The sequence below is a fragment of the Rhagoletis zephyria genome, unplaced genomic scaffold (genome assembly GCF_001687245.7).
Source record: "Rhagoletis zephyria isolate East Lansing unplaced genomic scaffold, Rhagoletis_zephyria_1.1 Rzeph_scaffold_05110, whole genome shotgun sequence".
Lineage (NCBI taxonomy): Eukaryota > Metazoa > Arthropoda > Insecta > Diptera > Tephritidae > Rhagoletis > Rhagoletis zephyria.
In genome coordinates, this window is record NW_016162193.1 from 21,083 (window position 1) to 45,062 (window position 23,980).

A 23,980-nucleotide genomic window follows, 5' to 3' on the forward strand; every position below is an offset into this window, starting at 1 on the left:
GAATGGTATGCGGTTGCAGCCCCAGCTTTTCGCGAAAGTCCTTTTACAGGTATAATATGCTGGTAGGCCCGTACTTGCTTTTTCCTTTACGTTTCGCCTCGGAGGAAAGTTTAAGACTAGTCTCGTCCAGCTTTGGTAAGGGAAAGTCCGGAATTTTTGGAATGTATGACCGCCCACTCACCTCCGAAATTTCAAGAAACTGTATGGTTGAGGACTGGGCTCGGAAGAGTATCGCCCCTTGAAACCTTATCACCATATATAGAGCAGCTGGGACGCTCAAGAGCTCCTGTGGTTAAATTTTGGTCAGTTGGGTCTCACCTTCTTGAGCGTTGGGCCAAAAATTTGGAGATGCCAAATGGGCCCCTACGCTCGAAAAGCCTCAGTATTCAGTCTTCAGTATTGGGAATGAACCTATATACTATACATATATGTCCATTGGACATGTCTCTTCCTTCTTGCTGTACGGTAAGTGTCTCCATTCTTGTAAGAGTTCGCAAGCTAAGCACAACGACGGAGATCGCGATAGTCTATCTTGCCAATATGTCGGTAGAGTGTACTCCTTTCTCTACAAACACTGCGTCCACCTTAGGTGTTCGATGAGCAGAGCAGTGAACTGCCTCGATTGTACGAAGGCACGTGAAAATCAGCTGCTAAGAAAATTTCAGTACCATAGACGACTAAAGCCATCAGTGATAAATGAGTTCGGTACAATACGAAAATTTCAAAACAACACCAGTCTCCAACTGTCGAAATATAAAAATCCCTACAAATACACTAACCGTGTGAATTCGGCGTAAGATTCATAAAAATCAGTTATTTATTTTAAATTATTTACGCAGCCAGCACTGGTTTAAAGATAGCTCGGGAGCGATCCTTACTCCGTGCGTGAGAGTTTAAAATTTTCACACAGTGGGGCAACCAATAAAATTTCAATATTTAAAAATTTAAGAAACTGTTTGAGAAGTCATTTAAATTACTTTTGAAAACGTAATTTTTATAATGAATGCTATTGCTATAAATAATTAATATCCTTTTAATAATGCCACTTTTTATACCCTTTAAAGCTGCATTGGCTATAGATGTAAAATCTGTACATTTTATTACCTTTATATGTAAAATTCTTCTTTAAGCACAATTAAATCAGTAGTAAATATTATTACGATATTTCTCTTGTGCGTCATATCATTCGCAGTTTTACGATGTACTTAAAAAAGTAAATATGTACAACCAAGAAAAGGATAAATAATACTAAAGCTATGTTGGTAAGAAAAACAACGGAAGCTAAATAAAGCATCATGCGAAGGAAGGAACAAATTATAGAAGGGAAAGTCAATAGCAGGAGTAGTAAGATAAAATGGAAAAAACACATAAAATGTGGACAATAATACATATATACTTTTAAGAACGAAATGCTATAAAAATAAGTAGCAGTAGGTATGCAAACAACATTTAGATATAACACATATATATTTAGGTATGTATGTTGGTCTAAAAATGTTTATTATTACAGATATGCATATGCATAAGACTGGACTGGACAGTAGTACTTAATAAGATATATGGATTTGTAGCAAAAAAAACCATTTGTAAAGTTTCTTATTTAGAAGATCTTGCATATATGTATGTATGTATGTGTGTATAAAAATGAAGCCGCAGACGGTGTACAAATGCAGAAAAGGCATTTTAGCTTACAAATGTATATATCAAAATATATATTTAGATATATACGAGTATGTGCAGCTAAGATTTTAATAAGAAATACATAGAAAGAGAAGGTACTGGTTTAAGGCAGAGGATTTTGTATTTATTTAGTAAACATGCAGTTAGTGCATTTGATAACTATTTATTTGCTTGCATTTTTTGTTACAAAATTAAGATATTGTAATTTACAAATTAAACATTTTTTTTTTGCGTTGGTCTATTCAAAAATTCGCAAATTTTTTACCAAGCTTCAATTTGAAATTAGATAAGTGAAGTACGCTACTCTAAAAATTTTGTGGTAATCGCGTGAGCTCAAGACAAAATGTTTATCAGGCTAATTTTGTGTTGCTGAGTCCATAAACATTACTCATTTTTTTTCTTTTCAAAGAAGCGTTTTTGAGATTTTTTTTCGAAAAACTTGTTTTTTTGCTACTTTTCGCAGTTACTCGTCAATATTTTACGAAAAAATCAGCGAACGTATTTTGATTGTTTTTGTTTTTTTTTGTTTTTTAGTATCTTAAAAATTTGGTGTAAAGATAAATCACTACAGTAAATTTTGAGACTAGGGTCATGAAAATTTAATGAGAAACTAAGATGTCCTGGAGCACTGAGTAAAAAATACTGGGTGCGAATTCTAGAAGAAAAGCTTATTTTCGACCAAGCGCGTGATTGTGTGAAAAATACAAAGTTAAAATTTTTACTAAGTGCTCCATAACATCTATGTACATTTCTCATCCGATTTTGATGATTTTAGGTTAAAAATTTATTTTAATAATTAATGTTTTACATACAATTTTAAAATACTCCAAAAAAATCTTCAATTGAAAATGTGTAATTTTCAAAAATTATTGAAAATTTCAATTTTCGCAAGTAACGCTAATATTTTTTTTTTCTGTCTATACAAATCGGTTAGGTCGATTGCATGATTTTTATGAGACACTGACGAATTATTGCGAAAAGTACCATAAAAGGCGTTTTTCGAAAAAGTCTCGAAAATGCTTCTTTGAGAAAAAATGTGTATTATTTTCGTGTTCAGCGACCCAAAGTAAGCTTATAGCGGTTAATTATTTTTCGTCTAAACTAGTGTTATAGTTCTAATAAAAGGTTTTATATCTAACTTTTCTATTAAAATAAAAAAAAAACTTTGCTGTATTTTTGTTGAAATATATTTAAATTATTTATGTATTTCAATTTAACAAAAAAATATTTGAATTATTTAAGTACATTTGATTTGCTTTAATTTAAATATACATTCATATATAAATTGCTGCTTAAGCAACTTCTTTTACCAACAAGTTTCGTTATGCAACAACTTTTAAATTAATTTTTGTTTACCTTTCTTTTGTTTATTTATACAACGGCATTTTATTTGTTTTCTAAAACCAAAGCTGAACCACATATAAAACAGAAATTATTTTAGATTGGTGATACACTGAAAAAGATAGTTGAAGTATAAGAAAATCGGGAACATAGAAAGTGGACATAAAACTGAGTAGAAGGTTTGAAAAGGCTAACTATATAGGGAATGTGTGTATGCTCTTATGTATGTGTAAGTGTGCATTTAAGTTCACTTCAATTCAAATTAAGCAAACATTATTCTCACGAGGCGGTAAGTCTTTATCTTGTTCAGTTTTACGGCGATCAAGACAAACTGTTTTCACTAATGGGGAACTGTATAATACTTTCTCTATCAAATGTAGTGTTTCCTAATAAATTGGAGCAAAACGGGTTTTCTTGCTTAATATTGATAACACTTGTCGACAAAAAATCCGACTTGTGGCATTTGACTATAATTTCTTATGCTGAATTTCCGCCGAATCTGTATATGAAGTCAAAACATAAAAAAGTAGAACAGTTTCTGAGATATAGCCACAGTTTGTTTTTTTTGGGATCTGAAAAGAGTCTACCAACTCAATAACAGTTTTTGTTTGGTATAGTTGCCCAATCTAAAACTTTTTCTTACATTAGTGAAGCCTATTAAGTTTCCCATCATCTACGACAAAAACATTTTCCAACCGAGCTACTAGCTTAGGAAGCTTACATGTGGATTTAATAAGCTTCCTTTATATCAAAAACAATTTAAGATAGGACAATTATATTGAAAAAACTGCTATTATTTAAGTGAGCGCATTTGTTTAAGATCTAAAAAATAGTTTGCTATGCCTTAAAAACCATTGCTACTTTTTCTTATCTTGACTACATATTCGTATTCGGCGGAAAATTTTACTTTAGAAATTATGGTCAAATGTCACAGGTCGGAAAATTTTTTTATTTCTGTAAAGTAGTAAATATTTAGAATTTATGAAGTATACTGAATCAGGCTGTTTAGCTCCGTTTTTGTGCATAGTTATAAAAATATTTCGGAAAAGTAATTGGGTAATTTAAGTAAAAATGCATTACTTAAATTTGCATAAGTAGAAGATGTGAGAAAAATTTTTTAACGTGTTTTTTTTTTTCAGCGTAGAAGAAGTGTTTATAAATTTGGAAACATGCAAATAATTTTGTAAAGTTCACATAGAAAAAAGTTCAATGCCAAATAAATTGCTACTAATATACATATATAGTATAGTATATCAAATGTAATCTTAGAAAAAAAGAATCATGCTTAAAAACTTGAGAATTAAAAAAATTTCAAAAAAATAATAATTTTGCAAAAAATATTAAAATACTTACTTCTTGGCTTTGCTTTTATGTAGATATGTATTTTAATACATATAGGTATACAATTCTACTTAATGAAAAAATTTATAAGAATTTTTCTACAGCTGCCACAATTTAACGGGCTAAAAATTTTGACGTTAAGGCCAATCACCAATTGTTAATGACTTCAACTAAGTTTACATTGTTTTGTTAAGAATTATTTATAATTTATATGTTTCCTATACATCTTTTAACAAAAAAAGTTAAAAAAGAAACTGAACTCATTTCTATGTTCAACTAAGCCTGCCTTAACCTTCCGTTATGCACCAGGGTCTGGCACATTTTATTTAAAATTTTTATTTAAAAATATTGCTACTGAGACTGGTATGTAATTCCAGTTAGGTTCCTAAGATAGCCTTATCAATTCAGACTCACTGCTGTAATATCGATAATTTACCGTAGTTTTTCGGCTCGTAAAGCCCTGAAAAATATCCTTGATAAAAAAATGGACACACGCCACGAAGCAAACAGGAAAGCCACCTATGTATATATGTATATAAATACATACATCACTTTCGATAGGCCCGTTAGTGTCTGTTAAATTAATAAATCATTCCAATTTTAACAGGGGAAAAATAAAAAAAAAATAAAAAAATTTTTGGTAGACTGTTTGATTTTGTATAAAAGCCTGTTCCCTTACAAAAAAAAATCAAGCTACTATTTAATGAAGAAAGTCGATGGATAAATAAAAAAGGAATTAGTGAAATTAAAATGAGCTAGGATTTTTTGTATGAAATCTGAGCACGAAAGAGTGCTTGTTACATGGCGTATGAATATTGATTTTCTTCATGAGTACTTTGTTTTTTGTAACAGATCAGGGAAAAAAATTACACATAAACTGTTATTCTTTAAATTTTTTCCTGTTAGGGTTTGTTTTTTTTTAAATTTTTTTTATACATAGAAAAAAAAATCTGGAATTATTAATTAATTTCTCCGAAGCTATAAGGCTATCGAAATGTGATGTATGTACTGTTATTCATATTAAGATTATTCAATTGATTCGTAATATATGTGTGATTAAGCGAAACCACTTTTTTTTAGCTGAATAACGGGGAAATTAACTCGATTTTTGCAATCAACGAGCAATTCTACATATGTAGGTATTGGATAGTGGCATCCAGGGAACATTTTTAACAGGACATCTGTGAGTTTATCCTTCTTTTCAACTCTTGAACTAAAGAAGTAAATTACTCCAACAGTTTGAAGATAAACTCAGTATTTGAATATTTTTGCCAAACCATTGTGATGATGAAAATTCTGTATACTAAAATTCAGTACCTAATCTATTGATAAAGAATAATTGAATAAAGTTCTGTTATAAGTTTGCACACCAATTTTCTTGCCCTCACCACCAGGCTTTTTGTTCCCTAATTCATAATTCATAACAGCTCTAAATGAAATAGAATTTTCAACATTTTTCATGAAATTGGGTTACACAAAGATTATGAAAACTATCCATGTTTGACCATGTTTGAAAAAACAGTCCCCATGTTTGGAAAAAACAGTCAATAAAAAAATGTATGAGGGTCTTATAAGAATTTAGTTCTTAAGCGAAGATGGCAACTTGAATGATTTCTAAGTAAATATTTAAGAGTTGTTTTAAAATCTCCTCATATGCATAAATCGAAATTATTCGCGAATCGTAACATAGATACTAAAAAAATTGCTATTTTTTATAGCTTGATTGGACTAAGATTATTATTATCAGCGCTTAGAAATTATTGCACTTCGCTTACCTATCCAGAATTTGGAGTGAAATTTTCATGACGTGAATATTAATTTTATTTTAATTTTTTTGATTATTTAAGATATTAACTTGAAACTTCAAGGAAAGTGCAAAGTTTTTAACGTCTTGAAGGGCGCATATTAAAAGAAAAAAAAAACAAAGCAATTGATTTTTGAAGATTTTTTTTTAATATTCTAATAGATTTCTTTATGAGTAATGAATTTATATAATTAATTATATTATAAATTGGTGTCATTGTTCATAACAATTTCGTTTCTTTAAATATTTTTCAATGTTTGCCAAACTTGCGTGCTGTGCTTCAGATAATGGGCCCTACACACACCAAAAGTGTAGGCTTACTTTTTATGTTAGAGGCCCAATATCTATACAGAAGCTTTTGCGCAGGCATGAATGTTTGATTAATAAATATTTTGTTTATCGCAACTGGCAATGTCATCTGTAAAGCACTCAAGCCTTCAAAATGTTTATGTTTTATGTTTATTTTGAAAGTGGCATAAGTCACTTCGTACCTCTTGTGCCTAAATGACCGGTCACTTGTATCTGGACGCATCGGTTATTTGGTAAATTTCACCAAACAAAGGTACAGGGTCTTGTTTATGGAGATAGAAAGATCGTTGCATTCGGTTACAAGTAACCGGTCGTTTGAGCACAAGAGGTGCGAAGTGACTTATGCCATTTTCAAAATAAATTCAAATTGTATTTAATTTTTGTTGTTACTTTATACTTGTGTATGTTTATATACATATTGCAAATAGAAAGTGTGAAATTTGTTGCTCTTACTTTTTTCCTCTAATCTTATTTTTAAATTTTTTTTGCAATTGTTCAAAACGCACCTTTGTATTCGACCTTTAGCTGCAGTGTTTAAAGTCAATTTTAATTTTCTCTATGAATTCCAATATTACTTCCGCGAAAACTTTTTTTTTTACTTCCTACAAATCTGCTGCTTAGAAGTTGGCTTTTTTTGATGCTTACTTTTATTTCAGTAATTTCTCTAAATCCTTTTTGGCTGCTTTTGCAAATAAGACTGCCAGTTTCAGGCAGATTTTGATTTCTATTTCGTTGAGTTCACTAAAACTATGTTTGCGTATGCGTGTGTGTGTGTGTGTGTGTGTGTACGTTAGCGGTACAACAACAGTGTTTTAGTGTTGCAACTTGGCTGGGTAATCTACACTTAACCCGTTTCACCTACGTTCGCTTTGAATATAATTTGCTATTTCGTTTATTTTTGCATTCTTGAAATACATTTTTTTTTGTTGGGTTTTCGAAGCTTTTCTACCGCTTGCCTTATTACTTGAAACTTTTTCGTTTGTATGTTGTTGTGGTTTTTCATAGCCTAACTCCATGCTAAGTAAACTAATGGCTATTTTTTTTTTTGTATGCAAGTATGTGTGTATGTACATTTGAATATATGCAAGTGCCAGCTGACTGCCATTGGCATAACTCAGGCCTACGCTGTTCATTTCTGTTTGTGTAAATTAATGTGTTCTTCTTCCTTTTGATTATGACTCATCTCTCATAATTTATAAATATGTTTTGCAAGAAATTATGTTTACCACCCTCCTAAATTTTCTCCTGCTTCTTTTTTCCCTTGCTATGTATTTAGTTTTTTTTTTATGAATATTTCTTCATTTTTTATTGTTTATTTTGTTAAGTTTCTTTCTTTGTTTTGTTTGCGCTTTCTCGTTTAATCTTTTACAGAATTAAACTAAGTCTCTTTTGGTTAATCACCACCTAAACTTAACGCCTGCACTATACGTGGATCAGCTTTACTACCCTCACGAAATTCGTCGAGCGTCAACCGATCATCATGATTTTTATCCATTTGATCGAATATTTTATCGACCCGTTTTTGCGGTGTATTCTCCTCCTCCGTCTGTGGTTGTTGGCCCTATTAGAGGTGGGGGGTATAGAAAGTGATAAATTTTAGTGTGAAAATAAAAGTGCATAAATAATAAGTATGTAAGGGATTTAAAACTAGAAGAGCATTAGTTTTTTATGGTTAAAAACTGTTTTACTCACCACCATCTGGTATATTGCGTCCACTATGTTGTACATTTCCTCCCTCGTTATGTAGCCATCATTATCCACATCGTACAACCGGAATGCCCCTGAAAGATTACATAATCATGTAGAATTCATTCGTGATAACAAATATTTGAATAATTTAATTAATGGCACTTTCCGTACTTTGCTGTTACTTAAAAGACTCTTGAATAGCTAATAGTTGTTTCGCAAAGCTCCTAATTTTAAAAAAGAGCATCTATGCTTATAAATATTTACTTACAACAATAGGTTGCCTATATATTTGATGCCTAAAAATTAACATATTACATATAACTTTTTCTCATCGAAATCGGTCCTATTGTTTTTTCAAATGTATCCAATAAAATTATACTTAGTTAAGGTATGGGGGCCCAAAACTAATCATCCATTTTGCTTTTCAATAACTTTTTACTAAATAAAAAAAATTTATTTTGAGTTCTGGAAATATTTCGGTGGTGCCCCTCCGATTTTTTCGGTTTAACGGAGAATTCTATTCGAAATGAAGAAACAAGGGCTATTCTGACAGCAGTGCTTTAGGTTCCCCAGAGCTGCTATCAAAACTGTTGAAGCAGTGACTGGCCGCTATTTGGGTGGCTTCGGAGTAGCCGTATTTTTAAATTAGGCTGATTTAGTTTTCAGTGCATAGCGATATTGCAGATAACAGCAAGGTTGACAGGGAATTTTCTGAGTTGTTTCTCCTGATAAATTGTTTCCATAATATGTAGGAACTCCAGCGTTATGACTTAACATCGTCTCCCACTCCTATTATCGTAGCTGTTTTGAGACTTGTCGGTACTTTCTTCGCAGCTGCCTTACGTTTTCTTTAGAACTCCCAAAGCAACGAAATGGGAAATACATCAGCTGCCTAATGAACTAAATATATTTTGAGCACCCACTGTGTCTCCTAACTATCTTATTTAGATCACTTTCCAGAAAAAAGTAATTTTAGTCCAACCAAATTGCTGTAGAGCCTTCAGATTGCACATACGTTTTATTTGTAGTATATTTTGATTCGGACACGGACTACAATGCTCCCCGCCACGCCGTAGTTTCTAAGCCTTGGTGTTTTATTGAAAGTTTCATCGTTTAGGCGCGAAGCCTATGAGTGTGGCCCCTTTAAGAGCATTGAAACCGCCAATCATGATTTTTATGTCTTGGAAGGACAACAGTTTTAGTAGTATCATCTTACTTTTTCCTCGGGCTCTCGTTCCCTTCATAAATTTTACGCCGAACTTTCACTTATTAAAAGGCAACTGTAGCAGACGCCGTAAAGTGTTTTTCTCCGCCTACATCACTCCGTCCAACGTATCACTTCAGTAGTGCTGATGCCTGCCTTAGGCGAGGACATCGACCTGTCGGGCTGAGCCACCATCTCATAGTCTCCTACGAGATTTATTGACATTTTTTGTTGGAAAGACCTTTCTAGTTTTTTTGAGTATTAATTGAATTTCTAGTCTCTTGACTACCAGTTTAAATTAATGAAATTTAATAGCTCAAAAATTCCCTAAACAGTCGTTCATGCTCACGTATTCTACGAAAAAAAAATGTATTAAATTTCCCTCTCCAACCCCACTGACTGCATGCCATACCAATATTCACAGGTATAAAAATTTAATATCGTGCAAATCTCTGCTTAGCTATTCATACCTAGTAATTTGCAGTAATCTACGTGTGCGGCGTATATATTCCTGTTTGTACTTACATTGCAGCTTTTCGTCCAGGTTGCCGCGCGATGTAATCGATAACGCTCGAATGAACTCCTCAAACTCAATCGCGCCATCCTGAAATAAAGAGGAGCAAAGAGGGAGAGGCGGAAAAAAAGAGAAAAGGGCAGAAAAGACAAAAGCGAATAAACAAGTAGGTAAACCGTGAGCAGTTAAGAATAAGAGAAGAAGAAAAATAGAAAAGTTGAAAAGAAAGCAAGAAGTTATAGTTCAAATTCGCTGTTGATTAATTTAAAAGTTAAAATTTCATTCAAGCTATTGACTTAAAGAAAGATATACAATACTGAATGTATGCAATATTCCATCGAAATGTTAGGAATCGATTGTAGTGAAAGGAATTGAATGGAAATAGATTGACTACGATTGAATTGGATTAATAAATGAGCAGCCAATTCGCGTAAAAGCTGCAGCAGAACTAATACTTTCTGCCACTGCCAAATAGAACAATGGGAATGGACGACAAAGCAATGCTGATTGTTGTTTTTACAAACTGCCATTTTGGTTGTGTATGTATGTATTTATTATTTTATATATATATATACTCTTTCTACTTCTACTTCGCTCTGAATGTTATTGGCGACTGCAGTGACTAACTTACCTCATTTTCATCGAAGACACGAAATACCAGCGAGGCAAATTTACTGGGATCTCCTTGCGGGAAGAATTGTTTGTAAATTTTAATAAAACCCTGTAAAGTACAACAAAAGAAAATTTTGTGAGAACATAAATACAAAATTCGTAAAATTACTCGTACAACAGAAAGTAATAAAAAAATAATCTTGACATGTTGGTGGTGAAATGCAACGACTTTTGGTGTCGGTCGTCAAGTGGCCTTAAGAGGAGAAGTAGAGCACGCAAGTAGTAAGCGTTTGTCCTGGTAGTATGTGTAAGGGATATGTGTGTGTTTTTTCTTGTAAATCTGGCTGGTATTAAAAGCCGGCGTGGGTGTGTGCGAAAACTGTGTTATGACTAGCAGGAAAACATGGAAGTTGGCAAAGTATGGCGCCATGTTGTTTGTTTTATTATTAAATATTATTTTTTATTTTACTACGTAAATTCTGTATGATTGTTTTGCAACACTTGTGGTAGTTGTTGTTTCCGTTGTTAGTTATTTGTATTTTGTTGTTGTAGCCTGTTTGTTTTGTAAATCAAGTGTTTCGGTGGCATAAGAGCTTTAGTAAAGCGTTGGCTAACTATGGCGGTGTTGGTGCGGGCGAATAGCGATGACGTCAGAGCGCACAGTGGTTTAGTTAAATAAAGGTGGGATTTTTTTTTTATAAATATAATACAAATCCCACGAGTAACACATAAACTGCGAGGTGCTTCTGAAGAATAAAGTGAGTTTAGGTAAACAAATTTTTTAATAATACTTCAAGCCCAACTGAGCGTTGAGCGTTGATTATTTTTACGATTTTTTTTTCTGATAATACATGTATTTTAAACTGCATAGGAAAAATAAATGATTATAGGAAAAGTGGAGACTTCCAATATCGAAATTGAGAAACATTGAATTATTCACACACAATTAAATCCACATTTTATGTTAATTTTTATGATATGTATTCTAAAATTAAAATTTTCTCAAAATAGTTTTTATAATTTGACTAGCTGATAGCCACGACTACGTCTGCGTGGCTTACTTCTTTTTAAAAAACTAAACAATAAAGTTCCAAGGCTGTTTCATAGTGAAAGCGTTATTGCCGAGTGTATCCTAAGCTTAGATATTTTCTATTAAATACACATCTGAACTCCGTTTACAATATACAGGCTTCATACAAATCGAAAGCTCCACCCAGCGGATCCATTTTCCGTGAAAGTATTTCTCGTCGCACCCCAGTATACGTTTCTAATTTCATCAAAATCTGGTCATACAATATACGATAAAATTTTCTGAATAACTCGACTCTAGCGCCATCTGGCGAATTAATTTTTCTTAAAAGTATGTTTCAACGCACCCCCAGTACAAGTTTGTCAGATGTTCCATCTCGTCACTCTCCCAACAGGTACGTCAATAGCGGACTAAAACGATATTAAGTCATCATGCATGCGGTCCAGACAGTTCCCGACCAAAACTCATGCGGAATTGGCAGTTAGCGCTTAACCATTGAATAAGCTACCTAAACCACCCGTGCGACTACACCTAAAAGGACTTTTTGTGAAGAAAAATACAACAACCTTGAAAAATATGCAAAATCGTGGTTCTATGCACAAGTAATCGATACCTTTCCGATACTGAGTAGGTAGTACTGATTTGAGTAATATCTTAATGGTAACGATTCATCCCTACTTTAAGGTACAACCGTTTTAAGGCCAGTATGCAGCTCTCAAAAAAATTGTCAAGAAAAAAAATCCGTTTCGTGTGTGTTTCCAAGGAATTTTGACATCTGATACTTTACCGGCCTGTTGGTTCACTCTTTCCCCAAGGAATAATGGAATGGGCATATATTTCTTTTGCAAGCATGGGTTGCCGCTTTTTTCACAAAAAAAAAAAAATTTAGAAAACCATTCCTAAACCATTCTTAAGCTCGGAACACTTTGACGACTGCAACTTCACGACGTAACGACAGCGACATCATTTTGTCGACAAATGTCGCCTTGAAGCCAGCTTCTTAAACATTTTGAAGACCTCAGCGACATAGCAAACAGCTGATTTTAAAGTTTGACATTTTGGTATATTTATTTCACAAATTGTGTATTTTTATTTAAGTAAATAAGAAAAACATGAACAATCAAGAATATGTGATTAATTTTGCGACAATTTAATTTTGCAGCACTACATCTACTCATTGTCGCCGGCAAAATTAGAAATAGATTTAATTTGGCGACGTCGACAATTGCAGTCTTGCAGCCAAGATGTCGTGCTGTCGTCAAAATAATTGTGTCCGTAAGAACGTGTGTATTTAAAATTTGACAGATGCTGCTTGTCGCTTGCTGTCGTCAAAGTGTTCCGAGCTTTAGCCATTTCTTTTACGTCATTTTATATGGAGCTTCTGCTTTTCCTGAGAGCTGCATGCTGGCCTTTAAATGTAAAGTGGTGCGAAATCATATAAATGAAAGAGGTGCAATAAGAAATTTTTAACAGAAGAAACCGAAATATTTCTCTGAAGGCATTGCATATTTTTAGGCACACCTGCTGTTCGCTTATTAATGTTTGTTGTGAATCCCAGCACGGGTGTTTTTTTTTATCTACGAAAACTTTTATCGAACTTGCCGCACCGTACCTCTGCCTTCAACTCAAGCTACATTTCAAGCATAAATTTCATTCATCAGGCATATTTTTAGGCGCATAGCCGTTGAAGCGAAGAAAATATTATTGTTTTTGTTATGGTTTCTGTTGCGCGAGTGAGGTGGGCGTCTGCTGGCTTGTGTATCGTTTGCATAACGATGAAGCGAACAGCTGACGGCAGAATATTCGTTTAATACGTCAAGCTGCAGTAACAACAAACAAGCCAAATGCATATATTTTCATATATTGGTGTAGTGGAGCAAGCGCATGGATTAAATAGTTATAAGAGAGCAACAACAATGCAAGGGCTAGCCGGCACAAAAAAACCCTTTGAAATGAGAGCCATCATATTTTTGTATTTTTACGAGTATTTGCAAATACATATGCAAACTTTAATACTTTAATATGCACATATGCATGCATATACAAGTGTTGTAAAAACAGAAGATGTCCGTTTGAAAAATTTACATACATATGCATTCAACTTAGATATATGTACATAGGTATGTATGTGCATATGCATGTAGGTTGTTAGTTTGAGAAATGTTGAATAAAATTGGTAAAAAAATTTTACGCAAAAACAAAAACACTCTCAGACCATGTGTATTTGCTTGCTTCTCTTCTGCCAGTAGTTATATAAGAAAGTATGCCTTTTACTGCTTGTCGTAAAAATTCTAAATCCCAGTGGCGTAAAGTGGTAGAAACAGAAATTTAAATCGTCCGTTATGGTTTAGTGTTAACCACAAACACTTGAAGTTTACTTCGGCTTTATTCTTACACTTACATACATATCTACATATGTATGTACATTATGGTCATCCAAAATAAGTAAATTCAGAATTTTAATACTCCCATCGCCTTGGACTGTTTTATATCGAAAAAAATATACCCAAATTTTTTATTTTGAAACCAAAATTTTTTTAGAGGCGCTCAAAGAGCTCAAAGTTTTCCATGTATTTTATATGGGGGAAAACAATTTTTCCTATAAATGGTATAGAATTCGTGACAATCAACATTTTCGATTGGTAAACTCTGGTGCTCTTCAGAAGACTTCCAGTAACAATATCCAATTGTTTATTAAGCAATTTTTTCATACTAAAGATTTTTTATTTATCCCCCATTGTTTATTCTAGCATTTTCTGGGGGTTTTGAGGGACCTATAAAATATAGTTACTATAAAAAAATGGTTAAATAAATAATTGAGCATTAGTACTGGGAGTCTCAGGTGAAACACAGTTTTCCGATCGTAAAATATTGATTTTCAAGAATTCTATACCATTTCTACGAAAAATTTTATTTTTCCCATATAAAATACATGTACAACTTCGAGCGCTTTGATTTGAGCGCTTTGATTTTTAGATTTCAAAATATAAAAATAAAGGTATATATTTTCGGTATAGAACAATCCTAGGCGGCTAGAGCCTAAAAATTCCGACTTAACTTTTTCCACATGCATTTTGGGACTACCCTAACGTACATACATTTGCTGGTTTTTGGTCGCTGGTTTACACACATTTTGTAAGTTTTATGTTTTCTGGGGTTTTTTTGTTCTTACAATCCGAGGCGAAATTCGCCATAAATTTGAGTTTTGTTTTGCATTATTCTTTCCGGTACATAGCAGGCAATAAATTTGTTTGTAAACTTTGTAGGTACATATTCACATACATACATCTTTAGCACTATAAAGCAACCGTTTAGGTTTATTTGCAGTACTTTTGTTTTAAATCAGGCAACGAATATTTCAGCTAAAGTATTACATAAAACTATTTTGATTGGATTCATTGTATGTATGTGTATTGAATATGTGTGAAAATGTTCGAACAAAAAATTTATGTTCTCTTTTATAGAGGCTTTAAAAATTAAGAGACGAGTATGTTTATAAATTACATTCATTTACTTACTTGCTCCGTCAGTAGACCATTCGGACAATCTTTGAGAAAACCTTTGTGCCTGTGCGAAGAAAAAATAAATAAAGTAAATTAGAGATAGTATATAGGTATCTTTTTTTAGAAAGATTTTAAGTTGGCTCCTAATTTGCCATAGACCTGTCATTCTGATATGCTTTGTATTAGGTTCGTTTTCTTAGAGCTTAGATATCCTCTCTATTTGTGTAAAGTGAAGCCAAACTTCCTTTTGAAAAAAGTCCTTCCCAACTAAACTTGAGTAGGTGGGCATGAAAAGTTCAAAGCAATGAAAAATCCGATGCAAAATCTCCTTGTGATTAGAAGTACAATTTTCTAAGCGCAATTAAATCATTGTTACTTCTTCTTCGTCTTTGGCTCTGTAACCGCTTAAGCGATTTTGACCGAGTTTAGCAAAGCACATCAACTAATTGTTTTATTGCAACATTCTGTTCAGTGCACTATGGGAAATATGACAACTTTTGGCAAAAAAAAATTATGGCACGATTTTTTTTTGTTTTTGCACATATTTGGCAAAAAAAAATTTAACCCTTGATGATCGAGGGTTATGATGGGTCACTTTTGAATTTGTGGTTTTATTAAAAGAGTTTGAGTGCAGCTTTTTTTAATATTTCTATTAATGAAAAAAATGCCACTTTGTCATAAAAACTATTAATTAAAATGTACAAAAAAAATTTGCAAATGATATTGATTTCGCTTTTCATTGGTCTAGTATCTTCACTTCTGACTGTGTCAATACAATAAAACCAATTTTCTCAGAAATCGGAAAAAAATCGCAACATGAAATTGACGATTTTAACTCAAAACTCTTCATTTTACACATTTTTGTTAGTCTAATCGCGGTCTAATACGGCCAATATTTTAAAACCTTTTTGAAATGTAATTTTTAAGCAAAACATTTAAGGTTATGTTAGAAGTACTAAAAAATTTTTCGCGCTTTATATAGTCGTAGATATTGAAATTATTTAATTTTCCATAATTTTCTATTTTTTTGTGAATTTCCTAGATAATTTTAATTTAAATATGTTTGTTAGAAAATTGTTAAAAAATAGAACAAACAAGTAAGAAAGTCTAAGTTCGGGTGGAGCCGAACATTAAATACCCGGCGCAAGTATTAAATATATGTTTTCCACCTTTCCGAAAGCTACCGCTACATGCTAAGCCGGGGTGTATACATTTTAAGTAAATTAGCGTCCTTAAATTTCGAAATATTGAAATTTCAAGCATATCTGAAATTTACCGTTATATGAAAAGCGGCCCCAATTTTAGTCCGATTTCAACAATTTTCAACGGTTTGCTTTTATGTGGCAAGCACAATAACCATACCGAGCTTGGTGCAAATTGCTAGAACGGTTAGCGAGATACATATATGTGATCACAAGTAGGCGGTGCTACGCCCATTTTCCAAAATTTTGTCATAAACGTATTTCTTGGTAAAGAATTGTTGCAATCATCAATTTTGAATAAATTAGCTTCAATATTTACTGATTTATCGAAGATTTTGTATTTCTCGAAATTACCGTTATATGGGATGTGGGCGTGGTTATTGTCCGATTTTAGAAATTTTCGGCCAGTTGGTATACTGTACCAGGACCAACAACTGTGCCAAGTTTGGAAGAAATTGGTGTAGCGGTTACCAAGATATACACATGTAACCATAAGTGGGCGTGGCTACGCCCATTTTCCAAAAATTTATAATATTCATGTTTTCCGTCTGAAACTCATTGTAAGTATCAATTTTGAGTGAATTATCTTCAGTAGTTACTAAAATATCGCAGTTTTCGTATTTCTTAAAATTACCGTTATATGGGAGGTAGGCGTGGTTATTGTCCGATTTTGCCCATTTTCAATACCATCCGTCCTACGCCCGAAAGAAGTACACGTACCAAGTTTCGTTAAGATATCTTAATTTTTACTCGAGTTATCGTGTGCACAGACGGACGGACGGACGGACGGACGGACAGACGGACGGACAGACAGTCACCGCTTAATCGATTTCTCTTTTCATTCTGATCATTTATGTATACATTTGTCTATATCTATCTCGATTCGTTTTGCCTGTTACAAACAACCGTTATGTGAACAAAGTTATAATACCCTTGTGCACAAGTGCGCTCGGGTATAAAAACCAATCGCAATACTTCAATCACAGACAACGAATCCGACAACCTTCTAAGCAGTTGTCGCTCGTTTTTTTACAAAGATTGAGGACACCGTTATTCGAGCTAAGATTTTCTTTATCAAATACCAAAGACAAAAAGTTAAATTTTGTAAGTAAGAAAAATTAAAAAGCCGCCTGCTACATCGTTCCCCTTTATATAGTTGTACCCTGGTATGTAAAATTTTCGGATATCATTGGGTTTGGAAATGGCGTTAATTTTTTTTAAAGCACTCAAGGAATGGAGAGGATTTAGTCTCAAATTCTAAGATGGTCTGTTGCTAAGTATAGGAAGGTTCTGATAAAGGTAGTTTCTATTTAAATTAACCTTGGTTCGTAGAGTAAATATGTAAAACTGCGTGAAAAAAGTGCTCGGAGTTAGGCAGTCAATGTACCACTGCAGAATGCTCGCCTGGGTATGAGCCTCCATAAGAGAGGCATTCAAGGTTGCGTTGCTGCAGAGCTATATTTTGAAATTCCTCTTCTCGGAAACAACTACTTTGTTCATAATAGCCGTCGCGAGACATGCTCAGGTTATATATCTAAATATAAGTAAACGTCGAAGTTTGATTAGAGACTGCCTCACCGTGGCTAAATTACTTCGTGATTCCCAAGCCATCGTCCATAGATCTCTTTATCTGTGGGTTACACCCCTCAGACATGCAATTTGCATATCATTAATGCCTATGTAGCTGGAAAGGTTCTTCTATTACTTTGGCTTACCATTTTTTTAAGCTAAGTCCTCTTTGAGCTAAATTGCAGAAGCTACTTTTGAACTTTTCTCTGGCAATTAATACTTCGGCACTTGCATATCCCAGACAGCGGATGCCTCTGTCAGGTAAGACTTGAAGAAATACTACATCTAATTCTAGGCTTTGTTATTTGAAACCGTACCAGGTTGTCTTAAATGCTGAAACTGAGTAATTCTTGTTTGAACTAGCTAAGCTATTCGCACATTCCGTTTCTCTAATGCCCGACATAAGCCTGAATCAGACGTTTTATCGAAGGGTTCTCAATGTAGACGGAAGCACAAATAGATACCCTTGTATCTCCGTAGACAACGCGGACAGTTTTCGTAGACCTTCCCACACTAAATGCATTCATTCGGATTGGTCTGAAATGGAGCCTGCTTCAGACTATTTAATCTTATTTCATTGCCGATTGCTTTCAGCAAAAGGGAAATTAGACTTATCGGCTTCAATGGTTTAGCTTCGTAGTAGTTCCTTCTTCTAAGTTCTGGAATGAACATTGCCCCTACTCTACTCCATGACTTAGAAACGTTTACTAGCAGTGTCAGTAGGACTCATCCACACTGCTTCAAAGCAATAGAGTTGTTGTCATCTACCCTAGGGCTTTGTGGCGATCGTATGAAAATTTTAAAATGCTTTTATTTGTTTTGCAGACACGTATAACAAACTTAAAGATATTGTCGTTCTAAAATCTCCATAAAATTTCCAGCTAGTCATTTTGTAATTTGCGCTGTCTATTAAGTTTCAAGCAACTCATTGCCGTACACGCTGTTTGGGTGCTTCATCGTTGAGCAATGACTTTTAAGCTTGGTAATTTACAAATCCGCGGAAAATTTGCTTAACTTGCCATGTCTTGGAATATTCTTTGTGTGTCATCAGCACCGCAAATGGGTCCATCACCGAGGCGGAGGCAATTAAAATTCATTTAATCTACAATAATCTACACAAAATACATTTTCAAACTAATTAAAATTCCATTTCGAATAATTTAGGGCACACATTGTGCGCTTAGCTGTATTCATTATTTTGTATTTACAGATAAATTAATGTACAACTTCAAATTCATACATGTGAAAATACATACTAAATATTTGTAATAGCAGAAAAAGGAATTTGCTTGAGGTAGTGTGCGTGGCAAGCCATATAATCTGCTACTTATGACTAAGCCACCTGTTCGCTTTGCTTTAAGCGCCAACATCTGCTGTAAAGCGTGGAATGGCGTTGTAAATTTGCCGTCAACTCTCATTAAAAAAAAAAATGTATCTTACTGCTTTTAGGATTGCTTACTTTACCGGAATGTTTTTTTTTGATACGCTTCAATTGAATTAAATTCACGGCTTTTGGTGCACTAATTCAATTCCAAGTTTTTAAGCTTTTAAGTAGTAGGAGAAGCAACCGATTCCAGTAGGAAGCTTAGCTGGCAGCTGAAATACATTTTGCGTGGCTTTGCGAAATTTTTACTTGTTGTTTCATTGGCTTCCCCATACGAAGAATTGTGGCCTATATCAACAGTAATGCGGTTGCTTAATGTCAGTGGCATGCTTAGAAATTTAAGAAAAACGCGAGTAGAATGTGTAAGGTTATTAAGTCGGTAAGTTAGTGCTTGTTGCTGAGTCGCGATGTTTCGCTGTTCCTTTTTTGGGTAACTTTCAAAGGATTTTAATGCAAATATATTCAAGAAGAGAGCTAACAGTTTTAGTTGAAGCTATTTGCCCATCAGTGTCCTCTTCTTTTCGTTGCTAACTTCATTTCTTTTGTTAAAATGCTTTTCAATCTGATTAAATATTTAATAATCCTATGCTACTTATTTAAATCCATTGCATGTGCACTTACCATTGTCGAATTTCTTTTTCTGTGACTGTAAAGAAAAGAAATGGTAGGAAGGAAAGTTAGGAAAGTAGGTTAAAATTGAATACAATTCTCTAAATAAATTTATATTTACATACGTATGTACATATACGTACATACGTATCATGTATAATGTAAAAGTTATAAACAGGTAAACCAAGTTCGGCTTTGGAACATTTTAAAATATCCTATGGTTCACAGAAAAGTTTATCTTTGAAGAGCTTTTTTTCTACTGAAGTTTTGCTATTAGCGTTCGACATTCACTGTCAAGATCAAAGTTCTATATAGATACAAATATTTGTAGAGTTGAGGAAGTACAAATAGGTTGAGATTATTGGTCTTAATTCTGAATTTTCCAGGTATATATTTACCTTATAAAAAGTTTAAATATACGAGTTTTTAGACAAGTACATCTAAGTAAGTCTTACTGGTTATATAAGTGATCTAATAGAAGGAAAACTTAAGCTTGAAATTTAAATTTAAGGATCAGAAAGTCACTATAAGATGCCTTACTTAAAACCTTCAGATAACGGTGTTGTCGAGTACTTGTTTTAAGGTCGGATGATGTGTGTTCTTTTGTGTATTCTTAAAAGTTTTCAGCTCTTCAGTTGGTCCTTATGATTGCGAAATTAGTTTTAAATAAATCAAAGTATTTTTCTAATCTCTTAAACCCTCAGAGTAAGAGGATAAATCCATATTCCCTACTTTACAATTTAAATAATACCAATAAAAAGTTAATAAAAAGTGAAGAGAATAGTGTACTTAAGTGAGGAATATATCGATACCTGAGTGACAGATCAACCTATCTCGGCAGCCAGTTCGAAAACGCCCTATTTCCGAAAACTTTTCAAGAATGCCCTACTTTAGTATTTGATTGAAAAAGGCCCTATCTCAGAACTTAGTTGAATAACGCCCTATCCCAGATACATACATAGGTACTTACAAAGGTTTTTGGTTTTGTTTGTGAAAACATAATAACAAATAAAAAATTAAATGACAGCGCTTTACAAACTTGGCACACTGAGGTAATTGAATTTATCCAGATGCACTTGACGCTCCTTGTTTTGACCATTCGATACCAGTACGCCTCAGCATGCCCTAAATAATATTTTTTCCAGATAGTTAAGCTGGCTGAAGCAAATCGGGATCGATTACATGGATTTCCAAAAATTAGCTTGAAGGCGTGAAAGTGTAGACAGGCCATATTTTTTTTCTTTTTTAAAAACTGCATATAAATTTCATGTAGCTTAAAAACTGAAAACAAACTTTTGATAATTTAACATTTGGAAAAATCGAGAAACTGGACATAAATTATGGACGATTTAAAGACTGCACACACAGTTTTGGGAAATTCATTTTCTTTGTCTTTAAAAAACTGGACATAAATTATGGACGATTTAAAGACTGCACACACAGTTTTGGGAAATTCATTTTCTTTGTCTTTAAAAAACTGGACATAAATTATGGACGATTTAAAGACTGCACACACAGTTTTGGGAAATTCATTTTCTTTGTCTTTAAAAAACTGGACATAAATTATGGACGATTTAAAGACTGCACACACAGTTTTGGGAAATTCATTTTCTTTGTCTTTAAAAAACTGGACATAAATTATGGACGATTTAAAGACTGCACACACAGTTTTGGGAAATTCATTTTCTTTGTCTTTAAAAAACTGGACATAAATTATGGACGATTTAAAGACTGCACACACAGTTTTGGGAAATTCATTTTCTTTGTCTTTAAAAAACTGGACATAAATTATGGACGATTTAAAGACTGCACACACAGTTTTGGGAAATTCATTTTCTTTGTCTTTAAAAAACTGGACATAAATTATGGACGATTTAAAGACTGCACACACAGTTTTGGGAAATTCATTTTCTTTGTCTTTAAAAAACTGGACATAAATTTTTCCGCTTTGAAAAGTGAACAAATACTTTTGATAGCTTAAAAGTTGAACATAAACTTGTGATAACATAAAAACTGGACATACATTTTTGGCATTGATAAAGTTTACCTAGATTTTAGGTGTGTAAAAATTGTGCATAATTTTTAGTAAATTCCAAAGTGCTGATAATTTTTTGCCATCGATTGGGCATAAGTTCTTAGCAACTTGAAAAGTGATCTGAGTTTTTTTTTTTGCCTTCAAAAACTCTGTATAAAGATTTGGCAATTTATAAGCTACGCGCAGATTTTTGGTCTTAAACACCGGACTAAAAGTTTTGTAATCTAAGAAATATCGAGAAAAATATAGACGGACATGAAATGTAGAGAGCGACTAAAGAGTGGCAAATAGATGATTGTCTAACTTTTTCTTTCGTACTTTGTATTATTACTTCAATAACATACATATGTAAGATTTTATCCACCCCTTGGGCGCTAGACATAAACATCTAGTTTTTAAATTACCAAAAATGCTTAATTTTCAAGCGTTTATATAAAATTTCGTGTGTATTGAAGTAAACCCACTTGAGCACTAGAGAAATGCTTTCTTTTATATTTACGAGTAAAAACCTGATTTTAACGAAAATGTTCCTCACGATAAGCTAATTTGATGACACTCATCTGCAGCAAATTTAAATAAATAAATGAAACAATGCCTAAACATGCACTTGTCGTATAAAAATAACAATACTCAGAACACGAGCCGGCAATTTTGAGTTCCACTTTACATTACTGCTTCGATGCTGTATGTATTTATTCAGTCAAAATGTCAATTCAGACAAGCAGATAGGCAATCGTCAGTGTACAATCAACGCAGTACACGGTCAAAAATTTGGGTTTAATTTTTAAACCGCGCTGGGACTACTGCATTTTTTAAACTTTTATAGTCTACTTTTTAAACCAGTCAATAGTTTTACGCAATTTTTAATATATTCTGGTTTAAATTTTAGCCCAAAAAGTTCTTGGTTTAAAAATCAAACCAAAATGTTTTAATTCTAGTTTCTAGGTTTCAAATATAGAAACTTTGGTTTAAAATCTAAACCGAAATAGAATATGTTTGCACAGCGAATTGTGGTGTTGATTCANACATGCGTGGCTGTAGCTGAGTGTGCAAAGATGCTTGATACAATTGGTTGCTACCAAGGCTGTCCGGGTTCAATCCCAACCAGACGGAGCATGAAATTTAAGATTGTTTTTTTTTTTATTCTTAATTATGAAAATGTTTGGGTTATCATTTAAACCGAATTGTTTAAATTCTAAACCCAACATATGTGCTCTCTTTTTTATAAACTTGGAAGGTTTGTATTTGAAACTGAATTTAGTTTGGTCATATATGTGGTCCAAAAAGTTTAAAATTAAAACCGAAATTTTTAACTGTGTACTCAAACGAAGGCACCCGCTGTTATAAGCCTTGTAACATCCCAGTGGGAAATCTGTTACTGATTAGCATGTAATAAGCTTTCTAATGTATCCGAAAAGTCCCAAAACATGCATATTAAATCACATGCTTTCCTCGATATTAGGTAATGCCCCACTTTTCTTAGGACTTCGCTGTGGGAGAAATGAATTTTCGTATGTGAAAATGGCTGTTTTACTGATTATTTATTTTTTTGATTTCAAACATTACATTTTCCCACTGGGTTGGTGCTCTCTTGGTGGTGATGGTGATGGTGCAATTGGCTGTTGCCAGACATTTACATATTGACGACCACAAAGGCGCGTGGATATGTTTTGCCGTCAACTTGATATGCAAATTCATGTATTAACCATTTGATTTACTTGTTACTGGCGAAATAAAGCCATTGTCGAATAATGGAAAAAATGCTAAATATTGTACTGTGGAATGGAATGGAATTTTTGTATTAAAAAATTCATAGAAATGTGGTGAGTGAACAATTTTTTATGTTTATGTACTTCGATGTTTCACCGAGAGTATAACAGCAAAATGCAAATGTTTTATTTCTTGTACAAACGAATGAAATAAATGTAAATACATAAATGCGTACCAATGCATTGGTCCCAATTCCGTTTTTTTTGGCATAAAGTCGTAGGAACAAGGTATCTAGCTGAAACTTCGCTCATATATTTCTCATACTATACTAATTTAACTGAAATATTTTTTTTCCGTAAATTGCCACGCCCACATCTTATATCCATTTTTTTAATTTTTTTCAGAGGCAGTTCCATTATTTAGGGCATATCTCCAGTTACAAAT

At 33.2% G+C, this 23,980-nt stretch overlaps 1 protein-coding gene across 1 annotated transcript; it reads right to left on the minus strand.

Annotated features, from left to right (window-relative positions):
- Positions 1-6,845: 6,845 nt before the first annotated feature.
- Positions 6,846-19,828, minus strand: LOC108371623 (frequenin-1-like; the record flags this gene model as incomplete). The annotated part of the gene is made up of 6 exons (XM_017627213.1): positions 6,846-8,036; positions 8,168-8,256; positions 9,894-9,972; positions 10,514-10,603; positions 15,043-15,091; positions 19,804-19,828. Coding segments are annotated over 6 exons (500 nt in total), but the record flags the coding sequence as incomplete, so codon positions are not given.
- Between the last annotated feature and the right edge of the window lie 4,152 nt (positions 19,829-23,980).